Genomic DNA, 11,374 nt, shown 5'->3' with positions numbered 1-11,374 from the left:
GGGGGCGGGGGTGTTGTTAGTTCTTTGTGAACAAATCGTATTGTTGGTGCTCCAGCTTTGCGAGAAACTTTTTATTTTGGTGTTGAGGTTTTAGTGTTGGAATCACAACACACAAGCCTAGACAAGAGGTAGCCTTTCTCTTTTTCCCAATTGATTTCCACCTTTAAAGTATATTATAGAACTGGATGAGGAAGAGAAACTCATAGAATGACTGTTATATTGCTCCAGAATTGCAGATTCATATGCTATTGAACCAAGTAGAGAACAAGGGAAATTGACACTGCATACAATTCTCTTTAACTGCCCTACCATATTACGATGTAGTATGAAATTATGCTAATGGTGAAGGGCTCAACTGATTGTTGGTGTTTGACCAAGAAGTAGTGTTCTGTTGTGCTGTACTATGTCTATACTGGACGCATGTGGTATTTTCTTTCGTATCTCTAGCCTTTTAATACTTAGTTCACACCTAAGTTGATAATATTTTCCTGGAAAGTGGGTGGTCTATTGCTGGTGCATGAGGTTTTTTCTTTCATTTTTCTAGCCTCTTAATACTTAATTTACAGCTAACTTAATATTTTATTGGAAAATGGGCTTTTGAATATGAAAAAGTTGTGGTACTTTCTTTTATTTATTGTCCTTACCGTTCTTGATGTATGCTAATAAAAATTATCTGCTACACTGTGTTTGCTTTATGCAATCATTAAAATTTTGCATGTAATGGTTTTCTTAATGAATTTTAATATTCCTTTTCAGGTCAAACTTCAATCGACTGAACTACAGTGGTTTTCTGACTGCAATTTTAGAGCGAGGGGATGAAATAATCTCAGCTGCATCTATTAGGTACATCTCAGCCAAATTTGCTTGTTGATTGCGCTGCATTTTGATTTTTACTAATGGTCAGATTCTGCCATTATTTAGAACAAAATTATTGGAGATTATATTTGGGAAATAATGCATCTGGACGTGGAATCATTTGTTATAAATATTTTCTGGGATCATGCACTGAAAGTTCTCTACCTGATTATTCCTTTTTGCAAATCACTGCCTATTGTACAGTGATTGGATGTTTTATAAGTGAAGACATCAGTAATTATTTGCATGAATTATTTTTTACACATTTGTGCTTTTCTTTTCTATCATTCTATGATTGATCATTGTCTTTGTTTTGTCAGTAACATTCATACTGGAGTCTTTTATTTTGGTTCTGAAAAAAAAAAACAGATATTATAGAAAACATGGCAAAACTAAATTTATGTGAACTTGCCACTTTTCTACTTCTGAAGTTCCACCATCTGCTACCATTTTTTTGTCACCTCATTACCTTCACTGCCATATAGCAAGGGGATCTGGTGCCACTGCAGCCAATTAGATTGGTTTTCGGCTCTTTTTTGAACTTGGAGTACAAATTTTGTCAGATTGTTGCCTTTACTGTCTTCAGCTCCTTGCATCATGTTCTTTTTTTCATCTTCTAGCATACTTGCATCAGTATCTTTTTTGTATGCTATGTATATGAAAGAATGTAGTCCTCTTGTTATCTACTTTCCCATTCGTTTTCTTCCTCTTTAAATTGGAATAAGAATAATGCAAATTGTGCTGAACTTTGATGCTAAATTTCTTTCTTGTATTTTCTGTTAGTCAACATGTCCATGCATGTTCTAGTAGCAATTTATGACAATGTAAAAAAGTCACAATCACATTAACCTATACTTGGTCAAAAAGGATCCATGGGAACCATTTAGCAGAGATGCCATTCATTGGGACCCGGCACATGTATAGGCGTCAAGGAATGTGCAGCCGGCTTCTAAGTGCAATTGAAACTGTACGTTTGGTACCTGTTACCTTCGCTGCTTTATGTGTGTGTTTATGTTTTCTTTTGTTGCAGATTAATTACACATATGATTGGATATTTTGTTCATTGTGGGAATTCGTTGAAATTTTTGGGTTATGTAACGGGTGTTAAACTCCTCAGCACTTTGTTTCCTTCTGGTTTGATGTGCCAGAACTATTTTGCTGTTCATATGATTAAAATGTATTTCATATATGTTGTGCTGCCTACACAAGATAGAGGTAGAGGTGATGACGGGAAAGGAAAACCACATTTTCTTTAAGCATTGAAAGGAATGTGATAAATGATGTGAGAAAAGGGGAAATAACAATGAAAAATTGTGTGCTGCTTTGTTTTGTATAAAAAATTGTGAAATAGTGAACCAATATTGAGATGCTAGAGAGTACATTATGACTGAAATTTGTCTTGTTCAACTGAAGTGCTACTCTTTTTCCAACAATTTTGTCCCCTGTAAGAATTTGACTGGATGTATCTCTGATCTGATGAGATGGCAAACTCTACTATTATTTGTAAATTTTGCTAACTGATTTGTATTCATGTTTATGTTAAAATAATTTTGCTCTTGCATGAAGTGACATTTAATTGTCACTAAATATTTTGAATTTCATTTACGCAAAACACCTTGTTGCCTCACTTTTTACTGATTTTTGCGTACAATTGGACTTTGTTTCTCTTTTATGAAACTGTCATTAGGCACTCTGCACCCTAAATGTCGACAAATTGGTCATACCAGCGATCTCTGAGCTAAGGGAAACCTGGACTTCTGTTTTTGGTTTTAAGCCCCTTGAAGGATCGAGCAAGCAAAAAATGAGGAACATGAAATTGGTGGCATTCCCTGGCATTGATATGTTACAAAAACCATTGTTGAAGCATCATCAGTTTGCTGAAGCAAATATGGTTTCCACTGAAGGTATTTACTGCATTAAATCTTTAATTGATGATAACAGATGCAACTTTTTTTGTTTCCTTGCTGATAATTTTTTTAACACATCTACATGCAGGCTCCATGGAACTAAAGGAACATCATACCATGGATGAGACATCGAGTAATTCTGATGAGAAATGTTCACCAGTGAGATTTGATTTGAAAGTTTCCACTGAAACTAGTGTACCTCATACTGGCAAAATAAGCGATCAAGCTGCTGCAGTTGAATCTGGTTTCATGGCTGATTGCCTGAATGATACTTCTGACATTACAAGTGAAAATGCTACCCTATCCACTTGTCCCAAGGAAAAAACTGGTGGTCGCTTGATTGTTGTTCCTGATAATCTGAAGGGGAGTGACAAAAATACTTTGAGGACTCCTGATTATATGGGTGATGCTAATGAACAAACTAGAGAGGTGGCTGAACATCAGGGTACTGTTTCTGGTTTCATTGCCCCCTCCAATGGTAAGAGGAAGGTGAAAGGAGATGTACATATGAACCAGAGTGGTGTTTCTGAGGTTGAAAGCAAACTTTCTGGCATATCTTTTATGGGGGCTGAAGCGGCTGACTTTCAAGGACATTGTCAGTTTGCTTCCAAGGAGGATACTGAGACTGTTCCTTGTGAAGTGAAAGTTGAAGATAGCAGTGATAGACAGAACCACAATTCTGTTCATACCACCTCTGGGATCATAACAAGTCAACCCCAGCACTTGGTTTCTGAGCTTGAACTTGAAGTTTCAGGTACCAATGCTGCTCATCATGAGTCTACCACCTGCAATATTTCCAGTGATGTAGCTCAATCAACAACCACACCTCCTCCTCAGAAAGTGCAAGATGATCGTAATGATCATTGTGGTGTATTGCCTGTCAACCAAAATAATAGTTCTTGTCAGGCTAGGGAGCCTATTTCCAAGGAAATGGTTGTCCTTGCTACCGTTGATCCTAATTCTGATGTCACTGCTAAACCTGATCTACAATCTTGCAGAAGCAATGGATTTTGCTTTGCCACAGAGCTCGGAGTGAGCTCTTGTGGAGTTGATGTAGATAGAGTCCATGACCTCAAAGAAGTATCGGACACAGTTCAAAGTGATGCTATTTCTCCTTATGGAGGTTCTATTTCTGATGGGCCTCAGATGAACATCAAATCGTCTGAGCACGCCAATTCTGTTTCTGAGGTTGAGCCTGCTAGTTTGACAGGGGGCATCTCCGAATCTTTATGTAATTCAAGCTCGGCTCCTGCTATTGGCCTGCACTGTGCCTCTGGTGGTAATTCCTGTGGTGCATCTGAGGTGATAATTTTGTCGAACCAGGCTAGTTGATTTCTGTCTGTGCTTTCCTTTTGGCAGTAGAAAGCAAGAAAGTTGTGGATGGCAGCCATGGATAAATTTGGTGAATTTTTCCTCGAGCAGGACTTAGATGTCTTCTTTACAGACCTCATCCTGCGATTTTGTCATTGATTAGGATGCCAAGATAGCACTCGAATGCCTCATTTGATGTTGATGACTGACTCCAGCTTTGGCAGGTGTTTGCGGTACCAAGTTTGTCATCTTAAAATCATACGCTCATCTAGCATTCTAAAGGAAACTTTGTGTACAGTTACGAGCCTCTCAAGTCATTAGTTATTTCTAGCCAACTCATGTTAGATTTAGATGTAATTGAGGTTTGTTCATCCTGGACCTCTCCTGTGCCCAACGCAAATGGAAAATTCATCGATGAAAAATATGAAAGAGCCTAGATTGATGTTATTCATGCTTTATATTTCTCCTCCGGCGCTCGTGTAAGTGCCTGATAAAATGGCCTTTCTTGATATGCAGTCGCATGTTCGTGTTTTTACCTGACGATAACAGCATTAGTTGCCTGGATTAATTTATTTTTAATATAAAAAATTAAATATTTTTTATTAAAAAAATAAAAAAATTGATTTGACATAACAAATTAAAAAACTTAATTTTTAATCAATTAAATATTAAAAAATTATTAAAAAATAATAATAAAATAACTTGACTTTATCATAATTAACTTACATAATTAACTTACTAAATTCATAAATGAAGTAATGGAATGGAACTAATCTTATAAAAAGTATTTTAAAATAAATTATAAAAAATATATTAAAACAAATTATGAATTCTAATTCTTAATAAATTTAATATTTAATTATGAAATTGAGGGGGAAAGATTATTAAAAAAAAAGAAAAAAATTCAAGTCAACCGAATTAACTTGTTAAAATGACAATCTAGGTCATGAGTTTTAGGTAATCTCATAAAAAAATAAATTAAAAAAAAATATAAAGTCTAATCCCTAATAAATCTAATATTAAAATGATAAAATTAAAAAAAAACACTAAAAAAATGAATGAAAATATTATTTTAATAAATAATGTTACATGAGAAGAGGTACAATAAAAACATTGTCCCTTATTTTTTGTTAAATAGATTTATAGATTCACACTATGCCGTGGGTCAAAACATTTTTGTTATTAATAAAAAAAAAAGATATTCAAGTGGTGCAAATATGTTTTTAAAAAATAAGACTCAGCATAAACTTGACCAAGAAAAAAAAGAAAAACTTGCAAGAAACGACATATGAAAAGACTTAGGATAACTTGAGTTATTTTGAAAAATCACAAAAAATCATATAAAAATAGATAAAAAAAAAAACAAAGTCTAATTGCTAATGATATAGATAATAAATGATGAAATTGTAAAAGCACAATTTTTTTTAAAAATAAAAACTAGACAATGACGAACCTTTTAAATTTGGGTTAGAGTCTCAAACTCACAATTAAAAGAATAAAGACTAAATTCAAAATATAAAAAAAATTAAAGTGGGGTAAAATTGAAAAGGAATTTTAATTTTATAAATTGTTTTAAAAGAATTTGATAAAAGATATAATCATTAACTTATAAATAAACCAACCTTTCAAATATTGAAAAAAACAATCAATTGAAAGAATTACCAAAAAGAGACCTAACAAAAAACAATAAATAAAAAATACTTGGTCATTTTCAAAACTAACAAAATATTTCACCAATTAAAAAAACTTGATTAAAAAATGACACAAAAAAACTGAATCAAGTTAACCCGGATTAATTCTCAAAATTTATAATCTAAGTCATAATATGAAAATAACTTCGTAAAAAATAAATCGGAACAAGTCATGGAATCTAATTTTAAATCAACTCAATATTGAAAGATAAAAATAATTAAAAAATTAATTAAAAAAATTAGAGTTAATCCATCAAACTTATTATTCAAGTAATGAGATTTGGATAATCTCGTAAAAATAAATTAAAATAAATTACAAAGTTTAATATCGAATAAATATAATATTAAAAGATACAACTGAGATTAAAAATAAAATATATATTATGTAAAAAAAAGCCAAAGAAAAGGAAAAAAGTAATATTTAATGAGCATGTTATTACAATAAATATTATTATGTGATGATGGGATAATAAACCCCCTTTTGTTTTTAGTATTTTGGTTAGTGGTTTTTTTAAAAAAAAAACTTTTTTTCTGACATTTAAGCAAAATATAGAGATTTATAGTACTGTTATGTGGAAAATGTCCTGTAAGTATTGGAGAAGACATCTTTTTCAAACGAGGATTGCAATTACATAATGAAATTATTTTATAATTTCATTTGATATTATTAACGACGTATTATTCTGAATCGAATTTGTATGTAATCACGATTAAAAAATTAAAAAAGTTTAATAAAAATAACATATATAATCATTTACCTGTAAGTGTCCCTTCCAACCAATTACCGGTTATTTTATTAACATATACTAAAAGCCTTCTCCTTTCAATGTAACAATCAACAATAAAATAATAAGATTTTTTTCATTCTAGTTTTATTTTTTATTTTTTATTTTTATTTTTAATTTTATATTCTAATATTAAATTTATTAGATTTTAAATTTTATAATTTATTTCAGAATCCAAATCGTGAGTTTTGCAAGTTAACCATGTTAACTCAGATTATTTTTTAAGATGATTTTTTTTAACTCCATCCTTCAATATTAAGTTATTGAAAAATGAGCTTTATATATATATATATATATATTTTATTTATTTTCTATACGGTTATTATGGTTTCATGAGAGTCGTGAATTTTACTGGGTAGTAGGGTTGACTCATGTTTTTTTTATTCTCTCTTTTTTTTTTTTAATCTCTCCATGTTTTTTAGTATTCAACTTTATATATATATATATTATATGGTGTTATCCAAATTTTTTGATTCAAGTTTAACAATTTAACATGAATTGGTAAAGTTATTTTTTTTTAACTTTGCCCTTAAAAATTGGTTTGAATAAGAATCATGTTTCATAATTATTTTTTTTATGTTTCATGATGTTATCATTATTTTATTACCCAAGTCACGGGTTTGGTTAGATAACTAAGTGAGTTTTTATGTTCCGGTTATTTTTTTTTTTCAAAAATTTCATCATTTTAATATAGGGTTGATTGAGAATTAAGTTATATATTTTATTTTAATTTTATCTCTATAAAACTATCCTGATTTTATAATTTATGTTTGAGGTTTGTCAGGTCAACTTAGGTTGACGTGATTTATTTATTTATTTGAATTTTATATTTAAATTATTTTAGTATTAAATTGATTGATAATTGAATTTAATGAAAGAAATTTAACTTGTTTTCTAAAGAGTTACGAGGATTTCATGGTCTAAATAATAGGATTAGTAGGTTAAACCTTCTAAATTGATCTAATATATTATTATTTTAATATTTTTTAATAAATGTTATTTTGATTTTTTAAAACCAAAATATATTTCTATCAAATGTCTAAGTTGTTAAATCTATCATGTCATCCTATATCAATCTCTATATAATTTAATGTTTTTTGTTGCTATAAAATATATCAACAACACCTAGGTATTTTTTATATTATTTTTTTTTTTATAAAATTACAATGCAACATAGGCAAAGAATTAGTTATGCCTATGCAACTATTTTTATGAAAAAAAATATAAAAGTCACATATGACATAATTGGTTGGAAAAATTGCACAAATAATTAGTATAACTTAACTAATAAAATTTATAACCATGCTCTTGAACTCTCCTAAGCTAAACTATTCCTTATATATACAGGAAATTGACTTGTTATTATCTTGAATATAATAATCTACATTTAATTCATAATTAGATTTAAGACAGAATAGCTATAGTTGTTTGACTGACACGGGGCAGAACAGTCCACCCACATTTTAATCTCGGCAAAAAATCATTCTCCCTCACCCTCAAAGCCAACTATATATAGCGAGTCTCCACATTTAGGGTTTTAGACTTTGTGATTTACCTCCACACTCAAAGAGCAGGCGCCGCTTAGCCTAGGACTCCCGCTGTCTCTGAAACCCTAGCCCATAGCCATGGTAAGCGGAATCTACCTTCCTCTTTTCTTTCCCTGCCTTCCCTTCTTATCTTCACGCATGTTTAATTAATTAGTGTTTCTTTGTGATTGAATTACTTTGATAGGCTCTTGTAGCAAATGAGGAATTCCAACACATTCTTCGTGTTTTGAACACCAACGTTGATGGCAAACAGAAGATTATGTTTGCCCTTACCTCCATCAAAGGTATTGGTCGCCGTTTTGCGAACATTGTCTGCAAGAAGGCCGATGTAGACATGAACAAGAGGTACTTGCTTTTTACCCTTTCCTTTTTTTAATATATTAACCTGCTATATATTTGTCGATCTGGCCTTTTGTGTTTTTGAGAATATAAGTTAATCTCTTTGATTAGTCCATCACGAAAAAAATTTAAATCCTTTCGCATATCCTAATAGAAGATATTGGTTTTTCTGCTTTATTACTTTATAATAGTATTCAATTTGTTTGGCAACTGCTCGAGAGAGTTTAGAAATTTGATAAATTTGTGATAGAGAAGAGATGAATGGTTTTATCAACTGTTGCTGAGTTGCTTCGACTCTTTGTGTTGGTATATTTTTGGGTCTGTTGCGATCTCTTTGCCAATTGATATTCATAGTTCGCTGTTAATTGCTGTCAAATGTAACTAAATTTTGATTTGATGTGTATTTGCTGTTGATGAATGCTATCAATTTGACATTTGGGTGGCATTGTTTGTAGAGCTGGTGAACTGTCAGCTGAGGAGCTTGACAAGCTTATGACAATTGTTGCTAATCCTCGCCAGTTTAAGATTCCAGACTGGTTCCTTAACAGGCAGAAGGATTACAAAGATGGAAAGTATTCTCAGGTTGTTTCCAATGCATTGGACATGAAGCTGAGAGATGATCTTGAGCGTTTGAAGAAGATCAGGTTTGCTCTGATTCTTAATTGAGGATTATTCTAGAAAGAAATAAGATGCTAGTCTTTGTTGTCACTTTTTTCCTGTTAACTTGAGCTGGTATGGTTCTATTTTGTAGAAATCACCGCGGTCTCCGTCACTATTGGGGTCTTCGAGTGCGAGGACAGCACACCAAAACCACTGGTCGTAGGGGGAAGACTGTTGGTGTCTCCAAGAAGCGATGATCTAGTTATGCAGAAGGGGCCCTCTTGCTTTTTATGCAGTATTTTTCGCGTTCCAAGTTTTTTCTTTTTCAAACAAAAACTTTAATATAGCTTAGATTGTTTGCTTGAATTCTGTTGTGTTTTGTTGGTTGAATGTTTCTCTATGCATTGCCGCTGAGAAGATCATATTTTTGTTTAAATATTTTTCCTTGAGATACCCTTAATCATTCTTGCGGTATTCTGGTTTCTGATTTATGTTTTCTGATGGAATCATATGCAAGAACAAGGAACATAAATCCTGTGTTGTTACCAATGCAACACGACTTGGATGAGATGTGGCTGTACGCATAATTGGTGGATAATATGCAAGTTCAATCTAAATCTTGTCAAATTCTTAATACCAGTTGGGCTGTCCTACGCTTTGCATGTTGTTGGACACAGGCAATCTCCCCCAGCTTGGATTGAGTAAAACGGTCAGTGTATTAGGGCCGTCAACAAATCAGATTAGATGAATGGACGGGTTTGTTGCATAACAAGTGCTAAACTGGTCATTGGCCAGCTTCTGTGATCCTTTGTTTTGAGGAGATAGTCGCCTGCTGCTGGGTTAACTGCGTGTATCTTTTATAGTGATGACAACCAGTGGTAGCTAGGAGATTTTCAGTATAAATTTGGACGAAGCGGTGCTAAGAATTGTTTCCATAGAGATGTGTTGTGCGGTCGTGTTTGGGATTACAGTTGTTCGTTGCTTTTCGTTAAAAAATTTAATACTTTGAAAATACAAGGTGTATCTAAATAAATTTTATCAAGCCGGAAAGATCCCTGTGAGACTCCAGAAACTTGAAATCCGTGTAGTAATTTTTCTTTGGACTGGGCTTGGAGCTGAATTTGATCTTACAAAATATAGAGTAGCAGTTTTCGAAGGGCATGGGCTTGATCCATTCTATTGCAGTATTAGCCCACCAATATAACTCAGCTATTTTAATTGATGCGCTAGATGTCCTTTTATGGGCTCAAATACAAGATGTGAACCCGTGGGGTTTATTTTTATTTTTGATATTTAGTTGTTCCAAACCCGTTTTATTTTAATTATATAATTAGAAAAATAAATAACAATAACAAATGGACTGAAAAAAATAATATAACTTGAAAAAAAAATTCAAAAGAAGGAAAACAATGTAACATAATTCCTAACCAATTAAATAAAAAGCATGAAATAATGTAAAAAATAACAAAAAAGAGCTGGCTTGAGTCGACCAGCGTAAGTTTAACAAAATTATAACTCAGGTTGGTAATAGAGGTCAAGCCAATAAGACCAGAATAATCTAATAAATAAGAAAGAAGAAAATCACAAAACTTAATAAGAAAAAAAATAATGCCAAATGATAAAATAAAAAAAAACTAAGTAAAAGAAAAAAATTAAATGATGACAACCAGTGTTAATTTTTTAAATTCATGACCCTATTTATTAGACCGCAAGCACCATATCTGAAAAAATTACAAGATTCAATTCTTAACCAATTAAATATTAAAAAATAAAATTTTAAAAAAACTCAATTATATAATAGGATAAAACAAAAAAGTCATTAAAATAATGAAGATTAAAATTGAAATAAAACATAAATTAAAGGATAATCATAAATTTTTGATTAAAGGGTGAAATTAAAAAGAAAAATTAATTTAACAAAAGAACAAGAAAAAAGAATGACAAAAATAAAGATCAAATTAAAAAAAATAACATATCACAAATTAAGATTGAAATGTAAAATTAAAAACAAAATGAAAATTTTCAAAAGATCAAGAAAAAAAATTAAAAATTAAAAAAAAAATACCAGAGTTAAAATCTTGATAAAAAAGAAGACAACTTTGAAATTTGAATTCCAGCATGAATTTTGAGGGGAGTAGAGAAAGAAAAAAAAAAAAAAACACTATTGGTGACAGACTGCCTTAACATTATTGACACACACAACTCTTAACAGAAAAAAAAATATTATGAAAACTCTAACCACATGATAAAAAGGAATGTTTAGCTGCCAAAAGATGTCATGCATGCTGCTAGAAGACCACAAGCGCATATATCACATGCATTAGTAATTTTTAGTTTTT

General features: G+C 31.4%; 2 protein-coding genes across 5 annotated transcripts in view; both read left to right on the top strand.

Moving 5' to 3' along the window:
* Positions 1–4,531, top strand: part of LOC105126839 (uncharacterized) — a 9,206-nt gene extending 4,675 nt beyond the window's left edge. For 3 of the 4 annotated variants that reach the window (XM_011027850.1, XM_011027848.1, XM_011027849.1), the window contains exons 6-9: positions 757–843; positions 1,723–1,822; positions 2,543–2,759; positions 2,851–4,531. In XM_011027850.1, coding sequence (XP_011026152.1) covers positions 757–843; positions 1,723–1,822; positions 2,543–2,759; positions 2,851–4,094 — 1,648 coding nt within the window. In that variant the 3' untranslated portion in view covers positions 4,095–4,531. The remainder of the gene's footprint in view (positions 1–756; positions 844–1,722; positions 1,823–2,542; positions 2,760–2,850) is intronic. The other variant, XM_011027851.1, reaches the window with a different exon arrangement.
* A 3,535-nt stretch (positions 4,532–8,066) lies between these two features.
* Positions 8,067–9,493, top strand: LOC105126837 (40S ribosomal protein S18-like). Its single transcript, XM_011027847.1, has 4 exons — positions 8,067–8,177; positions 8,281–8,441; positions 8,891–9,079; positions 9,187–9,493. The coding sequence occupies exons 1-4, from the start codon at positions 8,175–8,177 to the stop codon at positions 9,290–9,292; spliced, it is 459 nt and encodes a 152-aa protein (XP_011026149.1). The 5' UTR covers positions 8,067–8,174; the 3' UTR covers positions 9,293–9,493.
* Positions 9,494–11,374: the final 1,881 nt, after the last annotated feature.

This window comes from Populus euphratica, unplaced genomic scaffold (assembly GCF_000495115.2).
Source record: "Populus euphratica unplaced genomic scaffold, PopEup_1.0 scaffold30.1, whole genome shotgun sequence".
Lineage (NCBI taxonomy): Eukaryota > Viridiplantae > Streptophyta > Magnoliopsida > Malpighiales > Salicaceae > Populus > Populus euphratica.
Note: the sequence above shows the minus strand (reverse complement) of the source record. Positions and strands in the feature narration are given on the sequence as shown.